The 16,904-nt window shown below is 43.4% G+C and overlaps 1 protein-coding gene across 44 annotated transcripts in view; it reads right to left on the bottom strand.

The window, feature by feature from the left end:
- PCBP2 (poly(rC) binding protein 2) overlaps positions 1–15,689 on the bottom strand; it is a 33,622-nt gene extending 17,933 nt beyond the window's left edge. For 20 of the 44 annotated variants that reach the window (XM_013983899.2, XM_013983927.2, XM_005652539.3 and 17 more), the window contains exons 1-8: positions 11,554–11,884; positions 9,117–9,261; positions 8,266–8,289; positions 8,142–8,174; positions 7,631–7,747; positions 3,052–3,183; positions 1,967–2,095; positions 791–877 (exon numbers count right to left, since the gene is read on the bottom strand). In XM_013983899.2, coding sequence (XP_013839353.1) covers positions 791–877; positions 1,967–2,095; positions 3,052–3,183; positions 7,631–7,747; positions 8,142–8,174; positions 8,266–8,289; positions 9,117–9,185 — 591 coding nt within the window. In that variant the 5' untranslated portion in view covers positions 9,186–9,261; positions 11,554–11,884. 44 annotated transcript variants of the gene reach the window in all.

Here is a 16,904-nt window from a genome sequence, read left to right as displayed (position 1 = left end):
GACCCACCTATTCCTCAAATACTAGCCAAAAGCACAAAACTACCATGGGTGCTAATCAGTGCCCCTGTCACATAAATCTAACTACAGAATAAACCATATGCCAAAGACTCAGAGTTTAGGTGGGTGAAGGAGGAGAGGCCAAAGGGGTACTCTGGTGTTCTTACTCTAACACCAAGGGTCACAGCCCCACATGCGCTCTCTCCCACTTCTAAGAGACTGAACCCTTTATCCCAGCTGATTTCAGTTACGCCATGTGGGTTCAAACCAGTGTTTACGAGGTTAAGAGCCCAGGAACAACACACTGGAGTTTGGGAGTGAAGGGGTAGGAGTAGGGGAGGTGAGGTGGGGAGAAGGGGAAGTTTGTAGGACACTCAATTTCAGGACCCCCCAATTTGAGACCACCATCCAAGAATCTCTTTCAGAGGTCCAACTCTTTGCTACCTTTACCCAGACCTCTAAAGAACATCCCACACATAAAAAATCATGGATGGGGTAGGAGTGGGGAGAGAAATAGTGACACCAATGTAGTTTAATCCTTTCTTCTAACCCAACCCACCTTAAATTACCTCTTCCGAGTGCCTACAAAACTCCCATTGCCTGCTAAAAATTAAATAAGATGGCATTCATAGTTTTCCCCAGTACAAAAAATAAATAAAACTGAAAGCAGGTCAAACTATGGCCAGAGTACAGATTTCAGCAAGCATGCAGAGTGGCCTGGTGTGCTGCTGGCAATTGACAATTTCAAATATAATCCCTGCTCACCCTAGCCCACCAATCAAAATTTTCTTACCTGACCACCTGCAAAGATGACCGGAGAACTGGACGGCTTGGGCCGGTACGGGATGGTCACGCCCTTCGGGGGGGACTGGGAGAGAGTCAGAGGGGAAAAAAACAAAAAGAGATAAGGTTTCAAAGCTGCTTCAGCTGTGTGGCTTAAGCTCACACAGGTCAATTAAATTAAAAAACTGTATTATTTCCATCCCCTCACCCACCAATCTTATCTCTGGCTAGATCATCTAGTTATTTGCCTCTAAAACAGAAGATGGTCCATGGACTACAAGAGCTCACAGTACTCTCATCAAGACAGATCCCACTGTAATAATTTAGGTATTTATTTTCATGTGTTCAACTAAGTCTAACGAACATGAAAAATCTTTGTGTATATTTTTTTTGTTACTTTTGTTGTAGCCTGCAGTGGCTTGATGTGGAATCTCAGTTCCCAGACCAGGGATTGAACCCACGTGGCATTAGTGAAAGCACTAACCACTAGACCACTAGGGAATATCCACATATGTACATTTTAGCTGGTAATTAAGACCTTACATATTGTCCTGAATAGGAAATAATGCTAAAATAGTAAATAAAGCACCCAAATGTTATATCTAGAATACAGAAATGTGCACAAATATTTTTCTAAACTCTTCTTGAAAGTCCTGCTTTCCTTTCTCACCAATATGGAAACAACTTCCTATGACAAGGTTTAATTTCCCTTAATTTTGCCAGTCTTCTAGTTGAACCGTATCTATCAGGACCTTGTAAGTCATTCAGAAACATCACAGATACAGAAAAAAGTTTCTATATAATTCCTGCCTCAGAACAGAAATTTAAAGAATACATCAAAGTTACAGAGAGCCAAAACACCAAAATCTGAAAGACAATGTAGCTCTCAGGAACCCAGATACATCTTTTGTCCACTCAGTCCGAGTAGTGGATCTTCCTCTACCAATTCCACTAGAATTGCTAAAAACCAAATGATCACCGCTGCTTAGCAGTTTCTATTTTTGCTTGGACTATAAGAAAAAGTCAAAGCTAGGGTAAGGAAAATATGAACTCAGGGAACCTTTTCCCCCACCCCCCCACTGGAGGCTTTTAACAGCCTCACCTAATTCTAGTCTTTCTAAATATAGATCAGTCTGTCTCCCTAAATCACCCTCCCCCCATTCTCAGCATGAGCCTGAGGGCTTACCTCCAACATGACCACGCAGATCTGTTTCACACACTCAATGATGGATTGCGGGATGCCAGCAATAGTGATGGCCCGCTCAGTGGAGTTGGGGAGCATGTCCCCTGCCACCTGGACCTGAGCTCCTGTACTCTTTGGGGTAAAAAGAAATTCAAGTATCAGAGAAAACAGTTCATACTCTCCAATATCTCCCAACAAAAATTTTAGAGTCTAAAACTCAGTAGACATTCATCCCATCTCCTATCTTACCCTTTTTATCCTCCTTTCCTGCTCTTCCCTTGTTCTAGATAAGACTGTCTAATCACAGTTATAAATAAATTAGCCCCTGAAAGCTGAGAATAAGCCTGAATAATAGCCTAAATTTAACCCGCTCTCAAGAAAAAGATCCTTCTAGATGGTTTCCTCTCAGCTAATGATAGCTTTGTGGGCCACAAACAAAATACCCACAAATATCACCCATCTTTAATTCTCTTCTCGAACAAATATTTAGCCCATTCTCTATGCCAGGCACCATTCCAGGTACTTGGAGTACATCAATAAATAAAATCAAAATCTCTGCTCACATGGCATGTACAACAGTTTTCCTTTAGAAACCTTTCAAATTTCATTCCAACAACCAATTCAGTAAGTCCCAGATACAACTGGAAGCCTCCATAATACAATGTAACTCCACAACTTAAAAGGGACAATTACACCTACATCCTAATATACCTTCTCATTTTCCCTTTGCTATTTAGGAATCTGGCCAAGAAAAATATCTACTATTATTATATATCAAATTATAATCTCTCTCTCCAGACATGAAAAAGAATTATGTAGCCTCATTAAAAAGTTGCCAACATGTCATACAGAATAGCTGGAATGTGACTAATCTTCCACCATCTGATGGTCAAAATATATAAAATGTAAAACGTATACATATCATGTAGAACATACACACACCAAGTTGTAGTCTTCTAGGACTGTTACTTTAAAAAAATCTTCATCTTAACAAATACCAATTTTTCCTAGATAAAGTAAAAGTTAATAGAGGAAGCCACATTTAGAGTAATTTACTTTCAAAAAGAAAAACCACAGAAGTTACCTACCTCCCGAATCTCTTTGATCTTGCAACCACCTTTCCCAATGAGAGAGCCACACTGACTAGCAGGGACCACCAGCCTCAGGGTGACTGGGGGTCTACTGGCAGCTGTGCTATTGGTCATAGAGCTGCTGATGTCCTACAAAAAGAAATTAGTCAAAAACACCAGAATATAAGAGTTTAAACAGATACTGAGGAACTCATTAACTAACATAAAAGAACCACTTACCCTTATAAGAGCTATATTATGTCATGATCTGCATCAACAAAGGCTCAAATGTTGCCCCCCCATATTTCTGAAAAGATAAAAAGCTCTACAAAATTCCTCAGATTTAGCCATAAACATATTTTCCTTCACCCTAGGAGCAATGTTCTTGGTAGGGAGAAAACTGATCACTGGTTTTGAAAATTAAAAGAGCAAAATAAAATACTGAAATCAAAAAATTAAACATTAAGAGGGAGATCCTTTGTGGCACAGTGGGTTAGGATCCAGTGTTGTCAGTGCACCAGCCTGGGTCATTGCTGTGGTGTGGGTTCAATCCCTGGCCAGAAATTTTCACATTCCATGGGCACAGGGAAAAAAAAAAAAAAAAAAAAAAATTAAGACAAAGGTGAAATAATTTCTGTCATGGCTCAGTGGTTAACGAATCCTGACTAGGAACTGTGAGGCTGCAGGTTCAAGCGCTGGTCTCGCTCAGTGGGTTAAGAACCTAGCTCTGATTAGGCTCCTAGTCTGGGAACCTCCACATGCTGTAGGTGCAGCCCTAGAAAAGACAAAGACCAAAAAAAAAAAAGGTGAAATAACGATGCAACCCAAATTCAAGCAACTAATTCTGTGCTCTTAAGAAATTGTAACAAAAAAAAAAAAAAAGAGTTCCTGTCGTGGCACAGTGGTTAATGAATCCGACCAGGAACCATGAGGTTGCAGGTTCCACCCCTGGCCTTACTCAGTGGGTTAAGGACCCGGCGTTTCCATGAGCTGTGGTGTGCAGATCACAGACGCAGCTTAGATCCCCCGTTGCTATGGCTCTGGTGTAGGCCAGCAGCTACAGCTCTGATTAGACCCCTAGACTGGGAACCTCCATGTGCTGCGGGTGCAGCCCTAGAAAAGACAAAAAGACCAAAAAAAAAAAAAAAGATAAAATGGTGTAGTTCTATTTACCCTTGTTTTAATTTTCAGTAATATTTCCATTGTAGAGATAATTAAATTGAGACTGAGTACCTGCCCAGTCACATCTAAGAAGCTGTCAATTTGAAATTAGAAGACTGGATCACCTCCAAAACCCAGTCTTTCCTCTAACAATATGCCGCTTCTAAAAAGTTATGGCTTTAAAATAGTTAAACATCACTTCTTAAACTCTATGTAGTAGATAGACCCAGAAACTTCTTTTTATTTATCTTTTTGTCTTTTTTTTTTTTTTTTTGTCTTTTGTCTTTTTTTGTCTTTTGTCTTTGTTGTTGTTGCTGTTATTGTTGCTATTGCTTGGGCCGCTCCCACGGCATATGGAGGTTCCCAGGCTAGGGGTTGAATCGGAGCTGTAGCCACCGGCCTACGCCAGAGCCACAGCAACGCGGGATCCGAGCCGCGTCTGCAACCTACACCACAGCTCACGGCAACGCCGGATCGTTAACCCACTGAGCAAGGGCAGGGATCGAACCCGCAACCTCATGGTTCCTAGTCGGATTCGTTAACCACTGCGCCACGACGGGAACTCCAGAAACTTCTTTTTAAATGATTTTTATTTACATTATAGTTGAAGAACAGTTAGATATTTGTTAAGAAACTTTTTCGTTAAAGCTTTTTTTTTTTACTTTTGAGGGCCACACCCACGGCATATGGAGGTTCCCAGGCTAGGGTTTGAATCTGAGCTGCATCTGCTGGGCTACACTGCAGCCATAGCAACATGGGATCTGAGCCATGTCTGTGACCTACACCACAGCTCACAGCAACACTGGGTCCTTAAGCCACTGAGAGAGCGCAGGAATCAAATCCACAACCTCATGGTTCCTAGTTGGATTCATTTCCACTGCACTGCAACAGAAACTCCTTATTTGTTATGTTTAAACAGATTTTCCAAAATTTTTTTTTCTTTTTGCAATTTCTTGCGCTGCTCCCAAGGCATATGGAGGTTCTGAGGCTACAGGTCGAATCGAGCTATAGCCACCGGCCTATGCCAGAGCCACAGCAACTCGGGATCCAAGCCACGTCTGCAACCTACACCACAGCCCACGGCAATGCCGGATCCTTGACCCACTGAGCAAGGCCAGGGATCGAACTCGCAACCTCATGGTTCCTAGTTGGATTTGTTAACCACGGAGCCACGAAGGGAACTCCAGATTTTCTGAATGTTTTTTAAGCTACAAGCTCTGGATTAGCAAGGTTTTGCAGGTCCAAATATATTTCTGATCTTGGTAAGGATAAAATTTCAGACACCATTGAGGCATCAAGCAGCAAGCTCCAAAGCTCTCTCTGCTTGTAGTGTCGAATGTGTGATTACCAGCATTACAGCAGAGAAACTAAAGAGTTGAGTGGGCAAGAGCACTGGTTGTTCAGCATTTTAATGTTGAGGCAACTTACTGAACAAAGAGACTTCCTTCTGTGAAAAATCTCTAGTATTGACGTTTTGCTTCTGATAGCCTATAAAACATATTCCCTCCAAGTATAGCTCTAGCAGTTACCAGATTAACTTTTTTTTTTTTTTTTGGCCACACCCATAGCATACGGAAGTTCCTGGGCCAGGGATGGAACCTGAGCCACAGCAGCAACCTACACTGCTGCAGTGCCAACACCAGATCCTTAACCCACTACAGCACAAGGGAACTTCCAGACTGACTTTAAAAAAGCTTAACTGCAAACAGGGTTGGAAGGTTTCTGTATCTATAGAGTATTAGTGTTCAGCAGAGCTAACAAAAGAACATTAATTTATTCATCCAACTATTGAACCAATAATCATGAACATAATGGTGGCATACCTTCAAGAAATAAAAAAAATAGGAGTTCCCACTGTGGCACAACTGGATCAGCAGTGTCTCTGGAGCACTGGGACACAGGTTCAATCCCTGCCCTGGCAAAATGGGTTAGGGATCCAGCCACAGCTGTGGCATAGGTCACCAACTGTGGCTTGGATCTGATCCCTGGCCTGGGGACTCCACATGCCACAGAGTGGCCTAGAAAGAAAAAAAAAAAAAAAGTAACAATTTAAGAAAAAAATTATTTTAACTAAAAAAAGAAATAAAAATAAAGGCTGGTTTTTCACACATTTGTTGTTTTTACACTGAGTGCCTGATAATAGTCAAACTATCTGGGTTGTTCTTTTTTTAATAGCCAGTTTAACGGAAATTCCCAGGCCAAGGATTGAATCCAGGCCAAAGCAGTGGCAACACCAGATCCTTTAACCTGGACAGGGTTCAGACCCAGACCGCTGCAGTCAGATTTTTAACCCAGTGAACCACAATATGAACTTGGTTTTTTTTTAAAGTATAGTCAATACACAGTATTTTGTTTCAGGTATACCAGTGACTTGACATTTGTTTAATCATTACAAAATGATCATTACAAGAGTTCCCATAGTAACTTAGTGGAAACAAACCCGACCAGGAATCATGATGTTGCAGGTTCAATCTCTGGCCTTGCTCAGCGGGTTAGAGCCGGTGTTGCCATGAGCTGTGGTGTAGATCACAGATGCGGCTCGGATCTGATGTTGTTGTGGCTGTACAGCTCTGATTTGACCCCTAGCCCGGGAACCTCCATATGTCGCAGAGTGCAGCCCTAAAAAGGCAAAACAACAACAAAAACAAAAAACGATTATCACAGTAAGTCTACTTAACCATTTGTCACAAAACAAAGTATTACTATATTCCTTATTGCTGTATATAACCTTCCATGACTTAACTTTTATTTTTTGGCCACAATTATAGCATGTTGAAGTTCCTGGGATCAAACTCAAGCCACAGTAGCAACCGAGCTGCTGCAGAGACATTGCCAGATCCTTAACCCCACGCACCACAAGGGAACTCCCTCACCTGACTTATTTTATAACTGAGAAAACATGGAACGTTTCAAAAATTTGTGACACCCTTGCAAAGGGGCCACGCTAACCTCTATCATTCCAATTTTTGTGTATGTGCTGCTGCCAACTTGAGCACTCAAACTATAGATGACTCTTGAACATAGGGGTTAGGACCACTGGCCCCCACCCTAGTCAAAAATCCATGTATAATTTATCTATAGTTCCACATGCATGGACTGTGTGGTTCTGTATGACATACTATGCAATACTGATGTACTCATTGAAAAAATTTCAAGTACAAGGGACCTTGTACAGATCAAACTCCTGATGTTCAAGGGTCAACTATGTTTCTTCAGATTAAAATAACTTCTTTTTAAACTACAAATGGTCCAATTCTGGGGTTGCTAAATGGGAGCAAAGGACCCATTCACAGATTTTTATGAGCTAGTCTGCCCTGGAGTTTTTTTTAAATCCTTGGAAAATCACTAAGCTATCTAGGAGCACCTAAAATGAAGAGTGAGGGGAAAAAATAAATTAAAAAAAAAAAAAAAAAAGAATGAGGGACAAGGAACAAACCTCTTCCAGTTTGTCAATGATCATAGCAAAGGCTTTGAAGATGGCATTAGTGGGTCCAGCCAAAGTGATAATTCTCTCAGGACAATTCCCTTCTGAGATGTTGATACGTGCACCACTCTGGATAGGAAACAGAACCAAAACGTTAAACAGACAAAAAAGATCTGAGCATACCACACACAAATATATAACCCCTCCTAAATAAGATGGGCAAGGAGCTGCTTATACACATGATCCTGACACAAGGCAAAGTTGACAAAACTTCACATACTGTGTTTGTCCTCAAACAGACTACAGAAGCTGCTTTAAGTTTTGAATGAATTTAAGACTTACTAGATCTACATTTCCCAGCATACTATTTGTCATGACAAATAACCAAACCAGAAAAATACCACCTTCTCCTGGTATTAACATCTTCCCCTCTTCTAATCTCTCATTAAAAAGAAGGTTTGCTTTAAAAGTTTTTAACTTCCTAAGGTAATGGTCCCTAACCCCGGCATCCCCAATAACTCACCTCCTCTCGCATCTTCTTAACCGATTCTCCTTTCTGTAAGGGGAAAAGTCAAGGGTGAGCTCCACTGGCTATTTAAACCCAAATTGTCTAAATAGTAATTAGAGTTGAAGTGAAACTGCCTCACCTTTCCGATGATACTGCCAACTTCCTGCAATGGAGAAAACTAGTGTCAAATATGAAGTGGTCTTTATCACAAGAATTAATTGTTACAGTCCAAAGTAATGGAAAAAATGTAAGATTTACTAGAAGTGAATGGAAAGGCTTATATCCTTTGCTCAAAATATAAGTGAAGCTAACAAAAAATCATGAAGGAATAATTGATTAAATACTATCTTTGCATTTAATATAATTCATTTTTTTTCTTTCTTTCTTTCTTTTTTTTTTTTTTGGTCTTTTCTAGGGCCAATCCCATGCATACGGAGGTTCCCAGGCTAGGGGTCAAATCGGAGCTGCAGCTGCTAGCCTATGCCACAGCCACGCCAGATCCCAGCCGTTTCTGCAACCTACACCACAGCTCATGGCCACGCCAGATTCTTAACCCACTGAGCAAGGCCAGGGACCAAACCTGCAGCCTCATGGTTCCTAGTCAGATTTGTTTACCACTGTGCCACGACAGCAACTCCATAATTCATTTTTCAAAATGCCAAATATACCACCCCACCTTAAAGTTATCCAAAATTGTTTGGACAGGGGAAATCTAACTATCACAAGCTATAGCAAGTTCCATGAGAAAAATCTTATTCAGGTATGAGACACTCTTTGGCTCTGGCCTCTAGTTAAGCCCTTCCCGCTCAGTGGAGCTTCCTAGGAAAGTCTGTCCATTTCCCCACTACACTCTCTTCTACTCCACTAGAGAAGAGTGCTAAAGCCAGATGCCCCACAGTGCTAATCTGATGAGCTCCAAGATGCATGCTCTCTCTTCCTGGCCCCTCCCCTAGCAGTTACTATGACCCAATTTCCCAAGCTGGTGCATACCTTTCCATGCATAAGTAGCCGGATGGTGAGAGTGACATTTAATCCACCTTCAATCACACCGGTGTCCATGTCGAGCAGTGTTCTGGGGAGCTGGACTTTGAGTGGTCAAGTCTTTGGTCACTGGTGGGGGGGTGAAAGCCAAAAACTGAAACACAAATATGACCAAAATCAGAGTAGGAAAACAACGGCAATATTTCCCAAGGTTATTTTAACTATTATGAATGTTTTCTGACTCTTTTCCTTAAGTGCACAGTCTATCACTTGGCAGCCTTGTATACATCTAGCACAACTGCATTAACAGCTCAAGTTTTGTAACAAAGAATGGAAGGCGACTTTCCAGTTCATTAATGGTAAGGTTTCCGCTGACTCTCAGGATGTGAAAGATTTCTTCAGTTGGCAATGGTTCTAAGGGAACTGCTGAACCTGCATCAGTTGTCCTTCAGCAGACTAAGCTTCAAAAGAATAGAAACACCTGGAAATAATGAAGGCAAAACTCTAACCAACTACAGTGAGGGAAGCAACCTTTCGCTTCCTTGTTAGGCTCACACTGGAATCTAGTGAGGACACATGTAAATATTCTTACTGGCAGCAATTTCTACATAAAGAAATTAAGATTTAGCTTATATTACAGTGCTGAATGTCAGTAGATGTCACCAAATAATTTTCAAAAGATTTAAATCAACCACCTCAATGAAAAAAGTATTATCTGAAATGCCTTCTATGCAAGCTGGGGTTCCATATTCCTTTTTGAGAAATGACTCAATACATTAAGTGCAGCCTGAGCCCTCTTTTCCCAAACCAACTTGATAGTGCCTCAAGAGTTGAAAATTTTCCTTCTTTCTGTTATTAACCTGTTACCACGCAATCTTTATTCAACTCTACTAAATCTTAAATTTTCTTCCAAAGAAAACAATCAAAATAACTGGTATTGCTAAAAACGTATTAAGGCCATAGAAGTAATGAGCCTTTCCTACCAAATGAAGCCTTTTCCCCACCCTACCCTCTAATGTTCCTAACCTTTCTGCTTTAATTGATGACATGTAGAAACAATGTTTTCGTATATAGCTTAGCCTACAACACCTCCTTACTACTTAACAACCTTAGCTTTAAAAATAATCTCCCCAAAGTTGTGAAATTTCTCCAGTGACATTTTTAGTATCCAGCCCTTCAAAACATCAATGATCTCTCTCCTACAGCTAAGTTTTCCCTCTTCACATAACCAGCCACTGTTTTAACTTTGCTCTAGGACCATATCCTAAATATTAAAAGTGTTTAAGTGGCTGCCAGACCATTCTGTATATAGCAAGCTGCTCCATGGTTACCTCAAGTGTGTGATTACTTAAAAGATGGGCTTTGCATCCCCAAAGCACCTCATTCCCCCGGTTTCAGAATATAATTAATTGCTGGAAAAATACCAGCATTCAACACTTTTCACTCATGGAAAAACAAGAGTGCTGGGGGTGGGGATGGGGGGGAGACATTATTAGGTCTGTAAGAACGACATTTTAAAAAAATAAGACACGGTAAAAATTTGGCAGTTTAATTCCTTATAGCTACTAACATACAACAGAAGCACTTGACAAATACCACAATAAATGCAAGTTCGAAAGGGCAAGAATATTGAAATATCTGGAGCCATTTCTTGAGGTAAGGCAGAAAGAAGCATTTCCAACTCTAAATCATCCAAGAAATCCCTGTCATATTTCTCTCCTGACTAGGTCAATGTAAGTGTATCCAATCCCAGGAATCCAGCAGTTAATCCTGCAGTACATTACCCCTTCTCCTATAAATAGCTCTGTCTGGGTCTATAGCGGCAGGCATTTTGTAATTTCAAAATTCGTTACCCCGAGACAACGTCCTGAATAACTCGGTAACTGGGAGCCCGTCCACCCTTGAACTCCGCAGCCCCCTTCTCCTTGGTCATCCAAGCATTTTCCACCTAAAAAATGCACCCCCCATCCCTCCACTAGAAAAGAGGAAAAAAAATAAATAAACGGTTCGGTCGGGGGGGGGCGCTGCGATCCAGGGGGAGGGGCCGGACTAGTAGCGCCTCCTCGTGTGGCTGCGCCAGCGCCTGACCCCCGCGGGGAGCCGCGCTCACCCGCCCGGCCAGCAAGCCGGCCATCGCCTCCCCCACCCCCCTCAACCAACAAATCCACCGCCGCCCCCCCTACCGCGCGCGCGCCCTCCTTGACTCTTGCGCAGCCGCCACCGGGAAAAGGCGGGGGGATGGGGGGAGGCCTTGCGCGAGGCCTACTAGGCCTCGGCGGAGCCAGGGCCTTGCGTGAATGGCCGGCCAAGCAGAGTGAGAGGGAAGGCGCTCACGCGGGACTACGCGAGGCCGGGGCTCGTGACGGGGACCGGAGCCCGCTAAGAACGATGGCAAGAGCAGAAATACAGCTATAGCCGGGGGCGGAGGAAAAATTTTGAAGCTTACCTGCAGGCGCGAGGCGACTGAGGGGGAAAAGGGGAGCGGGCGGGAAGGGGAAGGGCGGGAGGCCGGGGGCGGAACAATAGGGGCGGGCGGGAAGGCAAGGGGGGCCCCGCGGGCGGGCGGAGGAGGAAGGGGGGGGTGGAGGAGGAGGAGGAGGAAGGGGGAAAGAGACCCCGGGGCGGGTGGAGGGCGGCGGAGGGCGGGCGGGCGGGCGGAGGGCGGGCGGGCGGGAGAGGGCGCAGGCTGCGGCTGCTCCGGCTGCTGCCTCTGCTGGTCTGGGAGGGGGACGGGGCGGAGCGGCCCGCTTTCAACCCCGCGCACCCTCCGACCCCGGAAGCGCTAACCGCCCCGGGGGCCGGCGAGGCGACTGCGTCGTCCAAACCTTCCTCACGCAATGCGGACGGCCTCCCAATAGCCTAGAGCGGCTCCTTGGACAGCGTTGGCACCAGCGAGACAATAACTGGTAGTAGATGGCGAAGTCTAGGATAGAGCGGCAGCGCAGGGGCCAGGGAGGAAACTAGTGGCCCCTAGCGGGCTGGTTGGAAAGCTCAGGCGTTAGTACGGAGAGAGTTGGCAGTCGCCATGGATAAAGGAAATGGGAAAATGGGAGGGGTGAGGAGGCACTGACAAGAGAGGGTGGGAAAAACTCAGTAAGTAGTCTATAGTGAGATTCAAAAAGAGAAAAAAACTAATTTGCCATAATGGAAGTAACTTTTACACCAACTCCTTACTCTGAAAATTGGTAATTAAAGGAATGAATTAAGCTTTTACCCTTTCTTTTAGGAAGAACTGTACTAAGGGGAAACTTTTAAACAAGAATTCCATATGATGAATGTAGAGAAATAAAAGAGAAAATCACCATTCATTCTCTAACCCAAAATGAAATAAATGATTCAAGCAACCATCATCAATCATCAAAATTTTAAGTGAAACGCTGTTAGGGAACAGGATATTCTCCCAGTGCCAAATATCACCACATAGATTATTTGCAAGTCCCACTAAAAGCCCCCCAAATTTTAACTTTAAAGATCTGATAGTCACCACTTTACAAATTGATCAAACTTTGCATCACTAATAGTACAACTTTGACATAGTCCTTGATGAGATGCCATAAGTACATACATACATACATACATACATCATCTATTAAGTAGTCCCGGCAAGTGTTTGATCTTCATCTAATCAAGCCTTCAGAACCGATTTGCAATTTACAGGAAATTTACAAGGGTAATAGAAAAAGTGAAACACATTGAAGAGATAATGAGCAAATCTAGAATGTGGGAATTCAACAAGACAACTACCCTATTCTCTGGAAAAGGAAAATGGTGGATCTTGTTTGGATCCTGGTTTTAAAGAAAATAGCCATAGGAGTTCCCATTGTGGCTCACTGGGTTAAGAACCCAGCTAGTATCCATGAGGATGTGGGTTCGATGCTGGCCTTGGTCAGTGAGTTAAGGCTCCAGTGTTGCCTCAAGCTGCAGTGTGAGGTGTAGGTCGCAGATGTGTCTTGGATCCCGAGTTGCTGTGGCTGTGGCGTAGGCCTGCAGCTACAACTCCAATTCAATCCCTAGCCTAGGAAACTTCCATGTGCCACAGTTGCAGCACTAAGAAGAGAAAAAAAAAAAGCATTTTAAGTCATTTTGGGGACAGCTGAGGAAATTCAAACATGAACTGAATATTACCTAATATTAGGAGGTATTGTTAATTGTCTTAGGTGTGATAATGAAATTGTGGTTATGTAGGAGAAATGCTATTTTAAGAGGTGCATGATGAAATATTTAAAGGTGAGGGGTGGTGATGTAAAAAAAACTTTTTGTTTGTTTTTTTTAGGGCTGCAACTGTGACATAAGGAAGTTCCCAGGCTAGGGGTTGAATCCGAGCTGTAGCCGTTGGCCTATACCACAGCCACAACAATGCTGGACCTGGGCCACGTCTGCTACCTACACTGCAGCTCACAGCAATACTGGATCCTTAACCCACTGAGCAAGGCCGGGGATCGAACCCATGTCCTTGGTAATACTAGTTGGGTTCATTACCACTGAGCCACAATGGGAACTCCAGAACAGACTTTTAAATGGTTCACGTAGGTATATCAATAAAGCAAATTTGGTCAAATGTTAACAACTGTTGAGTGTAGATGGTAGGTTTATGAGTGATCATTGCACAGTTCCTCAAACTTAAAAAACAGTTTTCATAATAAAATTGGGAAAAATATGATACGAATGGAAGAAGATGGGCAAGATATTGACAATTAATGAAGCTAGGTTATGAGAATAGAGGAGTTCATATACTGTTTCTCTACTCTTGTATATATATCTGTAAATTCCTGCATGAAAACTTTTGTTTAAAAAATAGAGTTCCCTGGTATCCTAGTGGTTAAGGATTCAGCTTTGTCACTGCTGTGGCTAGGATTCAATACCTGGTCCAGGAACTTGTGCATACCGTGGGCACAACTGAAAAAAAAAAAAAAAAAAAAAAAAAAAAGGAGGAGCCCTGGAAGAGAATAAAACAAAATACAGAGCATATTGAAAGAGACAGTTACTAGAGGGTTATTATTTGGAGTTCCCGTTGTGGCACAGTGGTTAACAAATCCAACTAGGAATTATGAGGTTGCGGGTTTGATCCCTGGCCTTGCTCAGTGGGTTAAGGATCCGGTGATGCCGTGAGCTGTGGTGTGGGTCGCAGACTCAGCTTGGATCCCGCGTTGCTGTGGCTGTGATGTAGGCCGGCGGCTACAGCTCCGATTCGACCGCTAGCCTGGGAACCTCCATAAGCCGTGCAAGCGGCCCTAGAAAAGACAAAAAAAAAAAAAAAAAATGGGAGTTCCCGTCATGGCGCAGTGGTTAACGAATCCGACTAGGGACCTTGAGGTTGAGGGTTCGGTCCCTGCCCTTGCTCAGTGGGTTAATGATCCGGCGTTGCCGTGAGCTGTGGTGTAGATTGCAGACGCAGCTCGGATCCCGCGTTGCTGTGGCTCTGGCATAGGCCTGTGGCTACAGCACCGATTAGACCCCTAGCCTGGGAACCTCCATATGCCGCGGGAGCGGCCCAAGAAATAGCAAAAAAAAAGACAAAAAAAAAAAAAAATGGAGGGCTATTATTTAACCTTGTTCAAGTTCTTTGGGTGTCAGTTCTATCCTTAATATTAGTCAAGTTTTATTGGGCAACCCCAATTCAGTGGAGTTATGTGAAAAGTGAAAGCTTTCCGAAGTGGAAAATAATATGGCTTGGGGACTCCAGTACTTTCCTCCCACCCCCCAAATGATAGCATGGGCATTAGGAACAATGTGAGATAAAAATAAAAAAAAGAAGTCTGGAGTTCCTGTCGTGGCTCAGCGGAAACAAATCCGACTAGAAACCATGAGGTTGTGGGTTTGATCCCTGGCCTCACTCGGTGGGTTAAGGATCTGGTGTTGCCGTGAGCTGTGGCGGAAGTCGCAGATGTGGCTCGGACCTGGTGTTGCTCTGACTCTGGCGTAGGCCGGCAGCAACAGCTCTGATTAGACCCCTAGCCTGGGAATCTCTGTATGCCTCGGGTGCAGCCCTCAAAGGACAAAAAAATAAATAAATAAAATTTAAAAATAAATAAATAAATAAATAAATAAAAAGAAGTCTGTCATTTGACAAAGGCAAAGGGCAGAATGAATACTGAAAGAGAGGAGAGGAAGTAGGAAAATATTAGGACATCCAGAATAAAACAAACCAAAGCAGGCTTACTGTGAGGCCTGGGCTGAAGGTCAGATTAACCTTAAGACTTTGCAGTTGGACCATTTATACCCCAGGGGCTCTGAGAGTTTGGGTGAAAGTGAGTGGCTATCCATTAAATCATCTCTAACATGGGGAGGGGGGCAAAACAAAGGTGTAATTAAAAGTTGATAAAATATCACAACACAACTCTTCTAATAACTCTACAGACAGTAATATGGCTTCTATCAGGACTGGCCAACAGTTGCAGACAGCTTTGAAAAAGATATATCCAACAGCAGTACTTGCTACTTTTTTGAATCAGTAAATTTGTCTCAGAAGGGGAACCAAACTAGTCCAGTGAACTTGCCTAGGGTCTCAAAATAACCTGATATAGGGAAATGATTCCAAAAGGACATCAAACTGAAGACTCACCCCAAGACTTGCAGTGTCAATTTTTTTTTCTTCCTTTTTTGGCTGTCCCGAGGCAGATGGCATTCCCGGGCGAGGGATCAGATCCCAGCTGCATATGGAGTTCCTGGGCCAGAGATCAGACAGATCCCAGCTGCGACAGCAAGCTATACTGCAGCTGCAGCAATACTGGAGCCTCTAACCCACTGTGCTAGGCTGGGAATTGAACCTGCATCCTGACGCTGCAGAGATGCTGCTGATCCTGTTGCACCACAGCGGGAATTCCTCAACTTGTATTTTAGATCTAACGAATTTCCTTTCCTTTCCAATTTTTTTCCCCAATTTTCAATTAATTTTGTGGAAATCTTTCTATACATTTCTAGTAAGGAAAGAATGGCAGACTCCCAGATCCTCTCATGGACATAGAGCATCAGAACCACCATCTTTAGAGTCTTATACTGATAGACAAAACAGGGCGCACCTACCCACTGCTCTCAGGAGCCAGGCAAGTAATACTAGTAGCCTAAAGAAAGGCAACAGGAGGGAGTTCCCATTATGGTGCAGCAGGAACAAACCCAACTAGTATCTATGAGGACACAGGTTTGATCCTTGGCCTCGATCAGTGGCATAAAGATCTGGCATTGCCGTGATCTGCAGTGTAAGTCACAGACAGTGTAGGTCACAGACATGGCTTGGGTCCTGCGTTGCTGTGGCTGTGGTATAGGCCAGCAGCTGCAGCTCCGACTTGACCCCTAGCCTGGGAATGTCCATATGCTGCAAGCGTGCCCCCCGCCCCCAAAAAGCTGCAACTTTCCCCCAAGTACATGTATTAATTTTGGCTTCCAAAAAGTTAACAGACTTTTGAGAAACAATAGCAAAACAGCAAGGTGCTATGCATGTGGCTTAGAAAAACCAGGAAGGGGAAATGGGCTGTCCATGGTTAAAACTGATGAAGAAGCAGGTTGGTAAATTTTCTTCCCAAAATTCGTTTCTCTTTGTGTTTCCCTCCTCCAACCCCTTCTCACTGTCTCTCCTTCTTTGACCACATCTGCTTCTCCTCACCTCACAATCCCCTTGTGTCCACATCTCCCTTGTCCTCCTCAGAAAGGAAGAGCTGATGAGTAAATGAAAACAGAGGGTGACAGGGAGAAAACATTAGAATGGCCTTCAAATCCAGGACACTGGAAAACAGGCCTTGGTCTTGGATTTCCTAATGAAATTAGAAGCTAGCTCTAAAAGACATTTAAGCATTTATTTCA

This window comes from Sus scrofa, chromosome 5 (assembly GCF_000003025.6).
Source record: "Sus scrofa isolate TJ Tabasco breed Duroc chromosome 5, Sscrofa11.1, whole genome shotgun sequence".
Classification (NCBI taxonomy): Eukaryota; Metazoa; Chordata; class Mammalia; order Artiodactyla; family Suidae; genus Sus; species Sus scrofa.
This window is presented reverse-complemented; position numbering and strand designations above follow the sequence as displayed.